The sequence below is a fragment of the Rhodnius prolixus genome, unplaced genomic scaffold (genome assembly GCF_049639745.1).
Source record: "Rhodnius prolixus isolate KJV_2025 unplaced genomic scaffold, Rpr scaffold_11, whole genome shotgun sequence".
Lineage (NCBI taxonomy): Eukaryota > Metazoa > Arthropoda > Insecta > Hemiptera > Reduviidae > Rhodnius > Rhodnius prolixus.
The window spans coordinates 10,987,979-11,006,805 of NW_027411625.1; the positions used below are offsets into that span (position 1 = coordinate 10,987,979).

An 18,827-nucleotide genomic window follows, 5' to 3' on the forward strand; every position below is an offset into this window, starting at 1 on the left:
GAAGCTTGGCGTTTTCTTTTTTCCCCGAACTTCTCTTCGTATTCAGCCATGAGTTGCTGTTGGAATTTTTAAATCAAGCGTTTCAAATTTCTTATACCGGACCGTGAAGCGTGGAGGCATTGATTGCCGGACGGTTCACGGGAAGAAGAACCAAGTCTGGGAGGGGTTGTATCTAGGAGGTAATGAGGCTTCAAATCGCCTCGCCTGAGAAGATACTTCACAGGATCTGCATTTTTTTGCGGCACAACAAAATAACTTACTAAGGTGGGTAATAAAAAAAATATGTATTCATAGTTAGAAAACCCCAGACCAGAGGCCAGAAGGAAATAAAAATATTTCTCCAAGTTTGCTAGGAAAATATTTCTACAAAAGCGGGTAGCCATTCCTCAACGTGAGATGACCGTCAGTCTCCTCATGGGCCACCATAACACTTAGTGCCTGAGAAGAGTTCGTCAAAAGAGGAGGGATTGGCTTAGACGATATTGAATTAGGGTGGTCTTTTGTGGCTTAAAGGTCGGCTCATCGGGCAAGAGCTTCAGCCCTGAGTTAGAGTTTTAATATTATCAAATACACCGGACCAGATGAGGTGCTCTTAAATAGTAGGTGCTTCAAAAAAAGCCCTAGGTTTTGAGGTGTAGGCGACTTGCCTAATTCTACGTAATCTAATCTAATCTGTTCGTATAGCCTAATACCCGGCTGAAGAAGCCACAGGAATTTCAAAATAAATTCTCAAACTTCTTATTTTAATAAAAATGATCATACTATTGACATTTTTGATTCAAATCGTTTTTGGTTGTTATATTTTAATTTTTTTAAGTTTATTTTAGTTTTTTGTGTTTGTGGTCGCAGCGGCTAATTAAAATCTATCATTACTTTCCCCCTTTTGCACTAAGTTAGGTGCGTTGCCACACTTGGAGAGATGAATTTTGGTACTTGCTGTGTCAGTGCTTTTTGCTTTCATTCCTTCATAGTGGACACCAAGCATTGTACTTGCCACTTGCACTAAGTTAGGTGCGTTGCCACACTTGGAGAGATGAATTTTGGTACTTGCTGTGTCAGTGCTTTTTGCTTTCATTCCTTCATAGTGGACACCAAGCATTGTTGTTTAAAACAAACGGTAAATATCAACTGAAGTTCTCAAGCCGAATAGAGCTTGCAAGACTCCCTGTATATAATAAAGCGAGACTGCTTTGGGGTCCAGCTTGTCAGGTTTCGAAACTATTCTCATGTTATGACAAGTTTTTGGGTACTCTCTCTCTGTGGGAGGTAGAACTTAAAAACTAAATTCATCTTACCGTCACTGTCCCAAAATCATCTAAACATTTCTACTTCCCTGTACAATCCCTTATTTTGGCTCCATTATATCTCAATTTAGCTTCACAGTTGAAAAGGTACCCACGTAGGTGGCGAAGTGCCTTACGCCACTCCCTAGCCTTATTAGGCTTTTTTTTCGCGGTTCAACTATTCCTCGATTTGCAGGAACATACCCGTGATCCGCCATTTTGCATTTTTTATACTTGTCGCACGTATAAGCTAAAATTCAAGCTCTTAACCACTGTAAGCCCTGGAAGTAATCCATTCTTTAACGCTTGTAAATCCTTCATCCATTTTGCCGGCGGGACTGTGTATTTATTTTTATTTATTTATTTGTACTTATGTTTTTATTTTTTATTTATTTTTAAACATTTTCAGAGCTTACTTGAAAACGGCAACTTCAGTTTGGTAACGTTAAACCGGGTTTAGAATCCCTGAATTCAGCCCGTCAGTTGAAATTTACTCTTTATCTTATCTTAAAGGGATGTTCAGACTGTGAATACGGTATAATTATTTCAGCATGTGATCATGTACGCAGTCCAGTGCAATTTAATCTCGCCAACTGATCTCTGACTACTAAAAACGCAACAGTTTCTGAAACAGAGCCTAACTGGACTAAACGCTTTCAGACTATGTTCAGACCATGTTTTCTGAGTTCTCCATGTGAGTACTCATTATAACCGAGTTTACTATCTCTGAATGTATTTACTCCAAATTAGCTGTACGAGGTTGGCATCTCGAAATCAGGTTATTTTTCTTGGCTACTGAGGAGCTGCCTCATAAGGGATAGTAACATCTTCATCAGTTGCCAACATGATTGTGTTAATCGATGTTTTCTGCACCTTCAAAGGACCAAACCATTCAAACTGCTAGTCAAGAAGAAGTCTGTGCGCGATTGTGACTGATACATTCCTTGGGAGTTAGTTGCTGAATAACCATTTGAAAGACTTATCCCGACCATGGGTGATGTATCAAAATCAGCCAAAAAGTAACATCAAACTAGTAATTTTGCCCAATAGTATTTAGACTAAGTCAATCACCTAGCACCTTCCCACTACATTTCGGATCCACCAAATTCTAAATTTTTATTTTGTTTGCCGGGACTGGTGCAGGGTTTTTGCGGAGCCGACGAGACAAGCGGAAGGATAAGAAGGGTAAAAAGAAGAAAGACGTTGTGCTCGATCAGAACAGCAAGGAGGAGAAGTCAGACGTGTTAGTATGAGCAATTCATTTAAAAAATAAGTAGTTTTAGTTGAAGAAAAGAAGGAAATAGAAATTCGGTATGAGAAATTAAACCGCAAGTACAGTATTTCCTTTTAAGAAATGTAATACAAATTAATTAATTAATAATAATTTTTTTTTTTTTTTTTTTTTTTTTTTTGAAAGGAGGTGAAATGCTTTTACGCACAGAGTGCCGGGCTCCCAACCAAATGGCCTACCGGCTAAAACACCCCCCTTCATCCCTGGACCTAGCCTGGATTCACTTATGCAGCATTACATCAGGCTAGGCCCCCCATCCTGACCCTAATTAGGGATTCGCTTCCTCCTCATCCAATTCCCTTTTTTTATTTATTAAAATCTCTCTTGCAAAAGTTGCGACCGCTCTCCAATTCGCTCTGCTTGTGAGCATTGCACTTTGGAATCGGTCAGGAGTCCACCGGCCAACGCTCCCCTCCAAATCCCTTCTGAGACGACCCCACCTTTCACACTCAAAAAAGGTGTGATGGGCATCGTCCCTCAACCCTATACAATGGGGGCAGTCCCCTCCCGGCCGCTTGCCCATTCTCCGCAGATAGTCTCGGAAGTAGCCGTGACCAGTGAGAAGCTGGGTGAGATAGTAATCTACCTCACCGAACGACCTCCCGGTCCAACTGTTCACGTCCGAGACTAACTTCGCAGTCCACCTTCCTCTGGTCTCCTCCAGCCATGCAGCCTGCCATTCCCGCATAGTACGCAGCCGCTCCTCTCGGGTGACTGCTATCTTATCCACTTCCCTCCTTCTCCCGAAGATTCTCTTTCGTTCGGAGGCGAGAAATGAAATAGGGATGACCCCCGCAATCACCATCACAGCCGGCTCCGAGACAGTCCGGTATGCAGAGGCTATCCGGAGAGCACCGAGCCTCTGAACCCGCGCCAATCGCTTTCTATACGTCTCTTTGCTGAGGGCGTCCGCCCAAACTTCAGCTCCATACAGCAGTACTGAGTGTGCAACACTCATCAGAACCTTACGGGAATTAATAATAATAATAATAATAATAATAATAATAATAGGTTTATTGAAGAAAATACATTTTCAATTTACATAAATTATAAATAAAAATTTCAACCGGCTTACTCGTGGTCTCATGGACCGTCCGAGGAGTTGCCATAATTCAAATTAAATAAATGTGTACATTAATTAAAAAACAAAACAAAACAAAAAAGAAGAAATAAACAAACAAAAAAATTCTTGTAAATAAAACTACATACAATTATAAACTATAATAAGAGCAATATTAAAAAACTAAGATGACAAGATAATAATCAAGTGTAATTAAATTCTTGTATGAGCTCATATCTGTAATTCCACGCTGATTTACAGTAATTTATCAATGGGCGCCAGTCTTTACCGTTAAGATACTCCAGAAATTCAACATAAGATAATTTTTCTGCACCAAAGTACCGTAGGCGAAACTCTCTTAGTATAGGGCAAATACAGACGAAATGGTACACATCTTCATTATCCCTTCTATTGCACAAAGAACAGAGTTTTATAGTCACCCATACGGTATCTATTCAGGTACAACAATTCTCCCCTAGTTTTAATGATCCAACCTGCCGACTGGCTGTCAATACTGCTATAAATATAATTGCTTTTCTCCAAATATTTATATAATGTATGATTTTGACTATTTACTGATTTTAACTTAAAAGAATTTACTATTTTGCTTTGCATTTTATCAATTATATCATTTATATTAAATTCTTTTTTTACAAATGAATCAAAATCTATATCATACATTTTGCATAATTGTTGCCAGTCATTATACCAAAATACTTTCCTTTTAATTAATTCATTCACAAGTATACATGGGTATCTGGTTGGTGCAAGCTAAAAACATCTATGAACATATTTCAAATGTATTTTAATGGTGTACAAAAATATAGGTAGAATTTCTGTCTCTAGATATATAATGAAATCAGGCGTATTCAACGGTAGACTGAAGCATTTCTTGACAAAACTTCGGAGGCATATTTCCAGAACCTGGTACATTTTATTTCCCCACAGTTGTGCGGCATAACAGATAATTGACCTTGAAACTGCATTAAAGATATGCAATTTTGAAGAGAAAGCAATATTTTTGTTAAAGAGTATTTTATTAAAGGCGTTAACTTAGAATGTTCAATTCTTTCCTTAAAGTGAGCGTTTAATGACAAGTTGGAAGTCAAAGTCATACCTAAATATTTGTATGAGTTAGACACTTTTATTTTCTGATTTTCAAAGTACCACTTTTCATTGCTACCCGGTCTGCCTCCATTCCTAAAAACCACTATCTGCGACTTACTCAAGTTAACCACCAAATTCCACGTTTGACAATAATTCTCGAACGATCGCATCATGGCCTGAAGTTCCAATCGGTCCGTGGAGAAAATAACAATATCGTCCGCGTACGCGAGCATATTGATTTTGGTGCCTTGTATAGTGATGCCACCTTTCATACAGTCTGACAAATCGTTTAGAAAGAAGGAAAATAGGAGGGGACTAAGCAGACAGCCCTGTTTAACTCCCATGCCTGTCCGAAAGTTTTCAGAAACTCCCCCACGACACCACACTGTCGCACTAGTATCCGTGTAGTAACTTTTCAGAATACTTGTGATTTTGGACGACACACCCAATCGGGACAACTTATAAAAAAGAGCAAAGCGATCTATGCGATCAAACGCCGCCGAGAGATCAATAAAAAACGCAAACAGCTTCTGCCGCTTATGACTCAGCACAATCTTAATAATGCTCATTAGAGTGAATATATTGTCCACAGTTGAATATGTCTTCCGAAACCCCGCCTGAAACTCGCCCAGTTTATTATGCTGTTGTTCCCACAGTTCAAGTCGGGCCAGCAACAGACCAGTGAATAATTTACTGACAGTGTTGCAGAACGATATTCCTCTATAATTTGATGTTTCATTAGTGCAACCTTTTTTATGAATAGGGAATATTATAGAGTCTTTGAACCTGTTTGGAACAGTTCCTGCTTCCAAAATTTTATTAAACACAGTAACTAATTTTTTTATAAAACCCTGAGGAGCGTGTTTAAAAAATTCAAAAGGGATCCGGTCAGACCCTGGGGCCTTATTGCCCTTTGCTCTTTTAAGTACAGCAAGTAGTTCCGATTCCAGAAAGGGAGCATCCAGGATATCATTTTCAATTAATGGTTCAGCGTAATTTATCCGAGAGGCATTTAATGGAGGATTCAATAAAGTTTTAAAATGAACTACCCAAGCTTTTGCCTGGATACAAGAATTAGTTTTAAAATTTTTGAAATTGAAAAAGCGAACTAAATTCCAAAAATCTTTAGCATCAGAAACTTTATTTAATTTTGAAATAGCGTTTTCCGTATATTGCTTCTTCTTCAAAATACACATATGCTTATAATTATTTCTTGTCTTCATGTACAATGTTTTTATCGTGGTAGAATTTGTTCTCCGATACATTTTTAGTAAACTAAACAGATATTCACGCGCCCCAGAACACTGCGCGTCGTACCAGCTTTGTTTGTAATTATTTTTCTTTGGATACACTAACTTATTTTTATAAGCAAAATTAACAATCATTTCTGTGAGATTCTCTAATTCTAACACATGACAATCTTTAGACTCGTAACACTGTAAGCCCGTTTCTATTTCTTTCTTAAATTTATCTGTATGTTTATTACACCATTTCAATTTTGGCAATAAAGGCTATCTTCTTTAATATTAATACTTAATGACAACCTTATCACTATAGGTAAATGGTCTGAGAAGTGTTGTTGGCAGACTTCTAAGTCGGACAAATGAGGTAAAATGTCGGCGGATACAGCACAAAAATCTATTACTGTAGACCCTTGGGCACCAATAAAACTATATTCTCCATAATAATCACCTTTAGTCCGCCCATTTATTATGATTAAATTGAAATCAGCAAAAAATGACAGTAATTGCTTACCATGAGAATTAAGAGTTTCATCTTTAGATTGCCTTTTTACATATAAACAGTTAGTATCTACAGTTAAATAGTCTGGGATGACTTGTAAATTAGCAACCCTCCCATTAAAATCGCCTATCAGTAAGTATTGAAAAGTGTTGTGCTTATTAATTAAATCATACAGTGACTGAAAGTCTTCAAGCCAGCAGTTACAGTTTAAGTAAACCGGAACAATATAAAAAACATTATTTAATCTATTATTAACCTCAATCAGCGTATGATTAGAAAAACTCACAAATTTACAGAAATTACGGCGAATCAATTCTTTCTTTACGCCCATTACTGAACCACCACTTGCCCTTCCGAAGCCTGCACTCCTAACCGCAGGAGAAAACACATAATCAGAATGAATATCTTTAAATTTATCAAAAATGCTTTCTTCAGTTAAAAAAGTTTCGAATAATAAAAATATCTCGTAATTTTTTAAATAATTATTAAATTCCAAATTATAAAGTTTACTTATATTAAATGCAATAATACTAAAAATCTTAGAACATTTACTTATCTTACAAATCTCCCTTTTTGCTGGACCTTGATGAAGAAGCCGAGTCACTTCGGGGACGAAAAAAATCCACGATGCTTGATGACGACCCAGTTAATCTTGTTCCTTTAGTTAAAACTTTCCTTTCCTTATTTTTATTTTCCGGATCTTCTACATACTCTTCTACCTCTTCGAATGTCTCTTTTTCGAATAATCCCTCTTCTTTTCTTTTGCACAACTCGGAATAAGGAATAAATTTCCCACCCACAATTAGCCCGTTCCTCCTCAGTTTACTGCTGTGGCCTAACTCCTTTAATTGGTTTTTAATTTTAACTAACTCTTTACGTTGCAATTGCATTTCCGGGTCGTAATCTTCGGCAACATATATTTTACTTCCCTTCAGCTTCAGCGAATTTCGAAGAATTTTCATTTTACATATATTTGAAACAAATGAGACTACCACTGGCCTATTTTTATTGCTAATTTGACCTAGTCTCCTGACAAAGTTCAAATTATCTCTACTCACATCTACAGCCATTATTTTATTACAAATGTCCAAAACAGCGGCTACTAACGCCTCAAAATTTTCACCTGTAGGCTCCGGGATACCATAAAAAATTAAATTATTCTTCCTTCGGAGATTTTCAATTAGCTGTTCTTGTTTTATCACCTTGACTTGCAATTCTTTATTTTCCCTGCTTAAAATTTCATAATTTTTATTCTGCTCATTTAAAATAGCGGGTATGTTTAAACAACTTATTTCATTTTTTATTTCGCTCTTTATAACTTGCATTACTTCCTGTTTGAATTCATTTTTGAATTTTTCAAAAAGGGTTGCCAATAGCTTTTCCAATTCTTGCGTCTTTGAAGTCATATTGTATGTGAGGTAGGTGCGTATGTACGCTCTGTATTCTAGAAAGAAGTGGGGCACGGTATAGAGATAACCAAATTCTCCTCCACTAACTGAACTCACCTTCCACTTCCACCACACGCACACAAACGACTAGTTACGAATACAACTACACACTCTTTGCTAACTTATAAAGTCTACTAACCAAAATTTAACTTTGAACCCTTATTCCGTCAAACTAGTAGATATTTAAATAAAAAGATTTATTAATTACGGACAAACGGCTCGTTAATTTTTTTAAAAATTTCACTATATTGTAACCAATGTTAATCACTACTGGCCTGCCAAATTTCAAACCGATCCGCTATCAATAACCACCAAAAACTTGAAAAAAAAGAACAGAGCGATGTTCACACAACCAATGCCAGAAGGCATCTCTACAAATTAATTGTGTTTATAGTATTTTTCCCTAATAGGGCAAAGAAAAATCCAACTGCGAACACAGTACGATGGCCAGTTTTTCTTCCTGCCAAATTTTAATAAAACATGGTGAAGACTTATAACTATGTAAAAATAATAGTTCAAGAGAGAGGGCGTTCTAACGTGGGGACAAACTTTATTAGTAGAGACTACCGAGAACCCAAAAAGCCATATATACATAAAATTTATGGAACTACAATTTGTTTATGAAAATCGGTTTACGCGTCGATAATTCGAAACGATTGCAATACTTTAGTAGGTGTAAGAGCAAAACGGCACTTATATGTTATATAAGGAACCCTAACCCCATCATACATTCCAATTTTATCAAAATCGGGATAAGATTTACAGTTATTTATAATAAATGTTTGAGAGGGGGTTATGCATAAATACCCTCTTCTACATTATCCAGCCACCTAATCCTCGGTCTTCCTCTTTTTATTGAAAAAAATAATGTCAGGTGTAAAGCTGATAAAAATTAAAATTATAAATTTATACATTTTTTACAATCTGGTTTGCAGTGAGGACAAGGAAGAGACGATTAAGTCGAAGACGCCCACTCCTGAGGTGGATGAAGAGGGGTACTGCGTGCGACCTAAGGTCGAATCCTGGGATATTGACAAAGGCTCTAGCTTCTATTCAAGTTCTGATACAGACTCAGGTAGATCCACACTATGTCTCCTCAAAGCTATGCCTCGAATGAAAAACCTATCTTGTGCCATTTTGTACCAACCAAAAAAGCTCAGATTCAGACTACCTTTACTTATGTATGTTAAATTAAACTTCATGTGTCTGTTCCAGCAGATGAGGAACGCGAAAAGAAGATACGAGTGGAGATCAAACCTTTGAGCAACGGGGCAGGTCCAATCAGCGCCAGTGTGGACGAACTGAGAGCGACTGTAGAAAACTTGTCATTGTCTCCGCTAGGCACAGTGCCGGTAAGTTGGCAGTCATTGGTGGTGAGTTACCATTCATTGTAAGAGATAGATTCCATGAAAGTTAGCTTGCTAAGTTCACAACTCCTGTTTGTTGGACCAAAAGCTGGGCAAGGCCCTTGTAAGCTACAGTTAGCCTGAAAGTGGCCTGGAAATGGCCACAAGGCCGTTGCTAGCTTTTCTAGATACAAAACTAAAGGTGGCTAAATTCTCACGAAGTGTGAATGAACCAATAAGCTAGAATCAGGCTAATAATGACCTAAAACTCTCAGCCACACAGAACCTTCGAAACATTTAGCTTGTTTAATGTGCAGTTTGGACCAGGGAGCTGCAATGGAGACTGGGACAGGACCCTCTACCTTACTGGCCACACTGAAGGCTGAGATTTAGATTTTACTTGAAAATTTACTTTTATACTTTTTTTCCAGGCGAGGCGTATAAATAACACAAACAACCACATGAAACGTTCGCAATCTGTATCACAACAAATTGGTGGGTAAGTTGATGATGCCATGTAATGGCATGCAACTTCAAGTAAATTCTAGTTCTTCTTTCATTTATTTTTATTGGGGGAGGGGGACCGCAAATCAACCGCAACTGACTTATTTTCTTTTTTCTTTGACACGCAGTAAAATCAGCAGCGATGCAATAAATTTGAATTTAGTGCAAAGTCCGACGGGATCAAGTGCATCTACGCCAACCGGCAATCATCCTTACGCGCCCCTGCAGAGCCCAACCCCACCTATATCTACTGCAACTAATAAATACTCAGGTAACTGAATTTTTATGTTCTAAAGTCTATAATTTTTGCTAAAGAAAGACTATTAACTTATGTTAATAAGTCTTCGCAGAACCAGCCCGTAGTTTTTGATCACATATTAATGAATCTGATTATTACTTTTTCTTATTGCAATACTTCACACTTAGAATTTTTACTAAATGTTGATTGGCTTTTATATACAGAGTGATCCATTTAAAACGCACTAATCGCTCATGACTTTTTAGGAAAGCGGAATTCCGAAAAAAACACGAAGTAAACCATATGTTTTTTATTGTCTAATTTTCAAATTTTCTATCCCCGATGCTGTATCTTCATTTTCAGCAGAGTTACGACCAAAAACCTGATCGGGATTTCATAAGGACCACTGGTTTTGACAATGATTATGGAAACTGTATAAAAAATTGTGAAAAATGACGTTGACTCCGTTTCAATATCCTTAATATTTGTCGAGATATTTAAGATCAAAGTTACAATTTTATCTATTTATGATCAAGGATGGGCAGGTGTTGGTCTAGTGGTCAAGAGCGTGGCTTTGTAAGTGGGAGATCCCTCGTTCGAATCCCGCGTATGCAGTCATTCATAATACTTAATAAATGATAATACTTTTTTAAAGAATATGTAGTCATAGGCGAGATTCGAACTGGGGATCTCCCACTTACAATGCCACGCTCTGGACCACTAGACCAACACCCTGGCAAGATATTCTTACCGTAATCATAGGTCAAGAAGTCTTGCCCACGGGGTACATCAAAATGATGTGATTGTTGCTTTTATTTGATGATAAAACAAATTTATCCTGATTCACCTATAACCATTACATTACACTACATTTTTTAAAATCTTCAATTATTATTATTTTTGTTCTTTGCGTCACAAATAACATTTTTTACAGTCAGAGGACCTCCCAAAAAGTGTATTTCTGGTGGAAAATTAATTTTGAAAACCGATCACGAATAGATAAAATTGTTCGTATCAATATTTTCTTTTTCAGATTTAAGTGATTTATTCTCAGAGGCCGGGAATGATACACATCCAACTCTTACGACAGGCAGGAAGCAAGCGTCAACACCCAGCTCTGCCTCTAGTATCATTATTCCAAGACCGCCGTCCAGGCGTAGTGAGGTAATTTTTGGATTGTTTATGTTTTTAAGACTGCTTCAAAGAAGTTCTTTCGGGCTATGACTATTCTCTGTGTAGGTGCGGCAAAATTATCTGGCTCTCGGGCCTTTATTACTTGATGTTGATGTTAATTAAGGTGTCCACGGACGTTGCCAAGATTTTTTATTCATTAAAAGGCTGTTCTGCTTTCAGGGTGGAGTGCGGAGTCCAGTTCCAGGCACACTTTCCTACGGCGACAGCACAGAGTTTCGTACTTCTGGTATTGCGCTGGGCACTTCCCGAGGCCCTTCACCGCTTACGATAGGAATTGCCGATACTATTCCACTCGCGGTTGCCTTTCACGAAATTATTCATTCCTATTTTAAAGGTGTCAACGAGGAGAAGTAAGTTTATTTGACACTTTTGGATCGGACTGGAAAATTGGTGCATCATTTGTGACTTTTGTGGGTTCCAGATGCCAGGTGAAGCTGTGCGGTGATATGATGGTCTCCTTCCCGGCGGGCATAGTGTCTATACTCACTAACAAACCCAGTCCTGCCCAGCTGTCCTTCCGTCTACACAACTCGGCCAATCTGGAGAACATCTTGCCAAACAAGCAGCTGATAAACATGTAAGTCAAGCCTTAGGTTAAGAAACTTGCAAGTAATACCAGTTAGACTGGTCACCATTATTTTGTTTTATTTTAATGTTCTTGTTTTGTTAAGGAACGATAGAGTTTCCATAAAATGCCATTTGGCCTTTACATTTCCTCCGGAACCATTGTTTTGTCTTAAAAATAACTATTAACTTTCACGGCCTACATTTTTCGTAATTTATATATTTAAGTATTATTTCCGAGTTAATTTAAACAAGAAATAAATGAATACTTACATTGTAAATATTAGCAATGCTTTCCAGGCTGCTTCTTCATTGATGGTATTCTTAGTTCAGGATTTTTTTAAAATCACAAATGAATTTGTTTGATTTCACAAATTCAATTAGGATGGGGATTAATTTGGCGGCACTTTGGTAGAATTTTGCAAAACAAAATTTATTGCGCCAAACTTGTAATAGCTAGAGCCTCTAATAGAAAAGATAACTTAAATTTTTTTAATTAAGAATATGTAGTTTAACTTTTAAAGGAAGATTGATTATTGTCCGTTTCAGTCATAATTACTTAAATTTCATTAACTCCTATAATTGAATTGTATGACAACCATAGTACTATAAATATGAGTAGTTTATTGTGTTAATCATACTGTATAATGCCTATATAATAATTTACTTTAAAATAACCAATTAGGCCGTAGTACGAGTCTAAAGAAAAATGTTACGTCTCCCGGCAAAAATATCGGGAAACTCGCACCACAAAATTTCAATTATTCAAAAATAATGTTTTTTACTGTAAAAAAAAAATTTGCATGTTTGATTACAACAAATCTAAAAATTATAGTTGACGGTAAAAACTTAATTTGTGAATTTTGGCTTTTCTTGTGTGGTGCTAGCTTTTCCTATAATGGTGTTAGTTTGCGCTAGCTATTTAAGACTAAATAGCCCTATATGCAGTGTATAAAAAATTAATTTGAACCATTCCAGGGACAGCTTTCATACGTTCCGCGAAGGGACCGTCTTTGACTTCAACATGTGTGCCTTAACCAATCTGCTGCGACGACAGTCCGAACAGAACCCCAGTGCGTCCTACTTCAACGTGGACATACTGAAATATCAGGTAACCTATTTACTCATTAGTAAGATTCTGGAAGTATTATGTTTAATATATTCCATAAGTAGAGCCAATATTATTATGTGAGAGCCAGTATTCCATGCATATCTCGTAACAGCCATATTTGCACGCGAAATTCTACCGTTTTCAAGTGGTCCGAATTTCTAAACTTTTAATCAGGTAAGAAGTACACAAGGAGCGGAATAGGTGGTAATCAGAGGGCGCCAGGTCTGAACTACAAGCTTGGGTCAGTGAGAAAGAGAAACTTATAGTTAAATCTTTTATTACTGAGCAAATGTGACTTGACGTGAGTACGTTGTCTTCTTGACGTAGTGCTTTTTTCACCAAAACAAGAAGAATATTCTTTAGCCAAAACGTGCTTTGGCTAAGTAGAGTAGAAATCAAGACTTCAAGTCAGTGCGTTCCATAAATTTGGTTCGTAGATTAATGTGGGATGTTTCTGGGAAGCATGCATTTGCTCGAAGGTGTGGTTTGTTGTTATATTATTCCCTCAATCAAATAATAATTTTTTGAACTGGTGCAATTGATCCGTCAGGAATGCTTAATCTAGGGTTAGAGGATGCCCTCGTTAAGCTTAATTTCCTCGCTCATTTCAAACTATCTAAATTTTTTGAACAAGACAAAGCATTGCCACTTTAATAATCTGCCGTTTATGGTGTTATAACTTCTTTTTGAGAAGTGATGCAAAATCACCTGAATTTCGAAATTAAACTCGGCCATTTTTTAATGAACGGGATAAAAGAACAGTTGGTTAGCGTAGTTTCTAATAAACAGTACAAATTACACTGAATGACTTAGGAATGTTCATGTTGAAAATGTAAGCAAAGTGATTTACTACATAATCTCTTTCTGCCAGCTGTTGGATCTCTTATTCATACTATTGTTTCTTAGTTGCAGAAACGCATAACTTCGAATATTGTGATTTTCTCATTAAGGAAGGTTGTTTGACCGTGAATCGGTTATTTCGTCAATAGATCCACTTCATATCTCTGGGCACTATTCTTCTGTAGATGTGAGAGAAATTGGTTATTGCATTGGTTTCTTAAAATTTAAATAATTTAGTAAATTTCGTATAAAGGTAATAATTAGAAATGGCGGCTGCTGAAAAAGCTTGTGAAATTAAACTTGTTATTTGAAAGGAACCTAATATGTATAAAGCTATTTACATTATTTTATTTACATACAAGGCTCCAAACTCAAATGCATCTGAGAACCTCGATATTAAATCTGTATGTAGCCCCAGCTGCGTTCTTCTGAAAAAAAAGTGCATACTCCCAAAGAAATGTGATTATAATTATATTTTTATTACTAATGTTATTTATTATTTTTTTTACTACATTTAAAATGTGGCTTATTGTGGGGATTAGCTGTAATGCATGAATTAGTAGAAACATGGAAAAATACATGTGCATATAATACGAAGTGAACAATAATGTCAAATGAAACCATTACTTTTTCAATTTCAAGTTATTAGTAATACTCATAAATAAATACAAGTTATTGAGGTGCTCGATTGAAGCGATATTTAATAGATTAGCAACTTTAAATTCTTCAGTGTCCCAGTTGTGATTATTTATGTAGAAGAAGAAGAAGAAGAAGAAATGTCTTTATTACTAAAATTTAGTATTTACAATATTTACATTATAAAAAAAAGAAAACAATACAAAACATAAACTTTTTTTCTATACATCTTTCAAAAATTAAAAAACTACTAAAATTAAAAAATCACAAAAAGAACATAAAAACTTAATGTATACAAAATAAAGACAAAAACACTTGGTCCAAGACCGTCAGTGTGGAGTCTGGGGAAGATTCTAATTAATATTTAAAAATAAAATAAAAATAAAAAAATAAAATAAAAAGACTACCCATCTGGTTTATAAAATCTTTCAATAAATTTGAATTTACAGAATTTATGACTTGAATAATAAAAATAAAAATAACTATTGATTTACTTGTCTAAATTCAGTGTTCATTAAGAGATTGGTGAAGGTTCAAATCATCTCTATTATTATCATCTCCGTTATGTAAGAAAGTGAAGAGAGGTTAGGAGGAATGGCATACTGTGCCTTAGGAGAGACCTAAGAGCTCATCAGTTTTAACCTAAGGGCAAAGGCTGAGCCAATAAAGTTTGCCAATGCTAGCCAATTTCTACCATTCAGGAATTCTAAAATAGCTGCACTAGAAAGGGAAGAGGTGCCAAGCCACTTAGTACGAAGATCACCGAATACCGGACACACCACTAGGAAATGGTATAAGTCTTCAACTTCCTCTCGGTTACACAGCGTACACTTCATATCGGAAGTCCTGAAGCGTTTGTAATTAAGCGGCAAAACATCTGCCCTTGCTTTAAAGATCCACCTTGCCTTATAAAGTTGAAGATCATTGTTCAGATAGGAATTGTTTCCCAAATCGAACAAGAGCTCACAGTAAAGTGAAGAGAAGCTAGTCTCCAAAGTTTTTTGCAGAGCTTGCTTTTTAAAATATTTCCGAAGCTCATTAGTTAGCAATATAAAGCTATTCCTCCATAGATCAGTGTCGTTCAAGTTGTCTAGGTTCAGATTTACCTCCAAATTTACCATTTACGCATATCTGCTAACTTCTTTAAACCAGAATAGATTTCTTTTAATTACTTCCCTGGCCAAGATTTTTGGGTATCTGTAATTTGGGAGATCAAGAATTTTGAGAATGTATTTAAAGTGGAGTTTAAGAGTATAAATAAAAACAGGTGAGAGGCTTGTTTCAGTGCAAATAAAGGTCTTACTGACTTATTTAAAACAAGGATATGATTAAATTATTTATGTATTTTAATATGTAATTATTTTCCAAACATGAGAAGAAAAAAAACATTTTAACAAAAATAAATTGATTATCTCTTTCCTCAGACAAACAATACAGCTGCTATCATTAAAAATATGTTTTGTAAAGTATATTTTCTTTAGTGTAACTAATTAAATACGAGGGGCGCCTCACTAGAAGTAGTGACTGTGGGTCGACAATTTAACAAGCAAAGAAAGTGCTTATGATTCAAGCGTGAGAGCTTATCCAATTTATAAATTATCTTAATTATCATACGTATCGTGCTGAACTTTTACGTCATCGTAATTCTAAATGTAAGTTATTATGAAATATTTTTTTAGATGATGCAAAACGTCACTATCCCACTTTCAGTTGAAGTTCTGTGAATTAGAGTAGCGGCATCAACGATCATCACAGAAGTTCCATCTTTAGTCACACTTGAAATTTTGACTAGGCTGCCTAAACATTTTTTAGACTCCTTTAGATGCTTTGTTAAATTATAAGTTATATCCATCCAAGAAGATTAAACTTCATGGGGTGAAAATCTTAAAAAAGAAGATAGGACTTCATAGGGTGTAAATATAAGGTCACTCCCAGTATTTTTAATGACACGTCACCAGCTCTTTTTTGTTGTTTGTTCAAATGCAAAAGTACAAAATCGATTAAAAAAAAAAATCTAACAAAGGATCAATACTTAACATTGTAAAAATGAGTGCACGCCAGATATGAAAACCTTAGTTAATGATCTGAATGTGGTCTACAAGTAACAACAACAGTCAAGCTGTGTTAGACAGCTAATTTGTCACCTCTGCTCTTCACTTGATATGTAAACATTGGACATAAGTGATCAAGTTTTCAAGAGCGTAAAATACATCCATATTTATTCTTTTCAGATAAAAAGTAAACCTGGTGCGGAATCCTGTCCGCTGCAGTTAGTGGCCTACTGGAAGTGCGACGCCACACACACTGACCTGAAGGTGGATTACAAGTACAATAGTCACGCCATGGCGTCACCCTCACCGCTGTTGAATCTGACCGTGGCTGTACCGGTGGACGGACGGGTTAAAAACATGCAGTCCAAGCCGTCAGCCGTCTGGTGAGTACCTGGTCTGTCCAGAGTCGTGCCGTTTGCTCTACCAACTCAGTCACTGCAACATAACCGAGTAGGACTTGACAATGTTTTAGTCTTGAAAAGCATAGCTGGAGATATTGTAGACATTTTTTAAGGGCTGAATGTGTTTTTTTTTTTTTCTTCAAAAACATTAAACTGCAGTCCAGAGCAGAATAAGTTAACAAAAATATCCCCCATAACTGATAAACTCATTAAAGTAAAGTAAAGTAGTCGCCTATTTTTTCAGGCGGGGTTTAACGTCCAGCTACCAATTAGGTGTCGTGGACGGAGGCGACTAGCAAACATACTTTACTGTAAATTTCTTTTATTAACCATTAAATATAATCCAAGGCCTAAGACCGGGAATCGAACCCAGTACCACAATACATATTAGTTAGCTTTACAGCTCTCGCCTCTAACCGCTCGGCTACCGTGGCACCTGATAAACTCATTAAATAATCGCATATAAAATTTATATTGCAGGATGTCGGAAGCTAATCGGGCCGTTTGGAAATTCACCGAACTGTCACAGCATTGCGAGAGCAGCGGAGTGGGTTCACTGCGAGCTCGATTTGAAGTATCTGATGGCCCTTCAAACCCAGCCACATTGGCTGCTCAGTTCAACTGCGAAGGCACCACACTGTCCGGCATTGATTTCTCATTGCACGGACATGGCTACAGGATATCGCTGGTCAAGAGGCGTTTTGTGTCAGGTAGTATGTGCACAAACTATTATAATGTTTCTATCATTTTAGCTGAAATTATCTACCTTAGAAAACTTTGTTTGTAGGTAAGTATATCTGTGATGGTGGAGATTCAGATGTAAAGTTCCGCTACGCAACACCTCCAACTCTGGAATGCTAGCATAGCCGTCTCGCTGCTCTATTATATCTTTGTTATCTATTTGTATCTAATAGAAAAATTATATGTTGTGCAATCTATTATTAAATATTACGATTGTAATTCTATTTAAGTACATTCAAAGTTATCTGTTTTCTAGTGTTTAATAGATTTTGACACTTCATTCTTGTGGCAGATTTTTTATTCACAAAAACTCAAAAAGTGTCAAGAAAATTATGTTTTGAGTTTTTAACTTATGATTTTTTAAGCATTGTCTGTGGGCTCAAGTGGTTTTACTTTCTTTTAGTGCTGGGCAGAGGAAGATAATGATAGTGAAATGCAGTAATTGAGCCACTTTTGGGGCAACTTAGAAGTTCCCCATGGTATTGTATAGGTGGGGGTAGGTTTGGTGTACTGGTTTTAAGCGCAGACTAATTAGTGGTAGTTTCCAGTTTGTGTTCCATACTATCTACTTTTTATGTGTTTAATAGTGAATGTGAATAGTAAAGCATGAACTTCTGCACCCCGTCCTCGATATCTAATTTGGTAGTTGGACGTTGAGCTCTGCCTGAAAATTAGGCGATTACTTGACTTACTTTCTATAGTTGGTTGAACTGTAAGCCATTTCAGAAACGTGCGAAATGTTTCTGTTATCTTTATATTGTAGGGTACACCTGTTATGATAAATTTGTAGGAAGCTCAAAACCTGGTTTAGCATAGGGAAGATATTATTTTCGCTTCCAATGCTTGTAGAAACTATTTTATCAAAATCGTAGAAACTACTTTTTCATGATGGTAAACTTATGGGAGCAATGGTTTAATGCGGTTTAGATGAATCCACAACATTCATCAAGAGGATGTTGTATCATACTCCAAAACTACTTGTACTGCCTGATGTTTTATAGAACAACCGTGGAGTATAAATATACTGTTTGTCAAAACCGCATTAGAAGCAACCTCCAACGTTAGGTGGACGAGTGAAGGCAAACAATCGACCAATTTAGAGGTCATCTGTCCTTGTCAAGTTGATTTAGTGCTGCAGTATTCGAAAAACCACCTTTACCATAATTGCTCTTCTAATTATCTGCGGCTTCAATTAGGTTTAATTTGTCTAAATTAATTAATTAATTGCATTCTCTAGTGTAATTTCTAATTATAAATAAATATTTGTCA

The 18,827-nt window shown here is 36.4% G+C and overlaps 1 protein-coding gene across 10 annotated transcripts in view; it reads left to right on the forward strand.

The window, feature by feature from the left end:
* LOC141459279 (F-BAR domain only protein 2) overlaps positions 1–18,371 on the forward strand; it is a 32,895-nt gene extending 14,524 nt beyond the window's left edge. For 7 of the 10 annotated variants that reach the window (XM_074138160.1, XM_074138166.1, XM_074138163.1 and 4 more), the window contains 12 exons: positions 2,427–2,526; positions 8,868–9,007; positions 9,148–9,284; positions 9,710–9,777; positions 9,911–10,053; positions 11,054–11,184; positions 11,374–11,564; positions 11,636–11,791; positions 12,757–12,889; positions 16,597–16,799; positions 17,298–17,527; positions 17,605–18,371. In XM_074138160.1, coding sequence (XP_073994261.1) covers positions 2,427–2,526; positions 8,868–9,007; positions 9,148–9,284; positions 9,710–9,777; positions 9,911–10,053; positions 11,054–11,184; positions 11,374–11,564; positions 11,636–11,791; positions 12,757–12,889; positions 16,597–16,799; positions 17,298–17,527; positions 17,605–17,678 — 1,706 coding nt within the window. In that variant the 3' untranslated portion in view covers positions 17,679–18,371. The remainder of the gene's footprint in view (positions 1–2,426; positions 2,527–8,867; positions 9,008–9,147; positions 9,285–9,709; positions 9,778–9,910; positions 10,054–11,053; positions 11,185–11,373; positions 11,565–11,635; positions 11,792–12,756; positions 12,890–16,596; positions 16,800–17,297; positions 17,528–17,604) is intronic. The other 3 variants (XM_074138161.1, XM_074138164.1, XM_074138168.1) reach the window with 1 other exon arrangement.
* Positions 18,372–18,827: the final 456 nt, after the last annotated feature.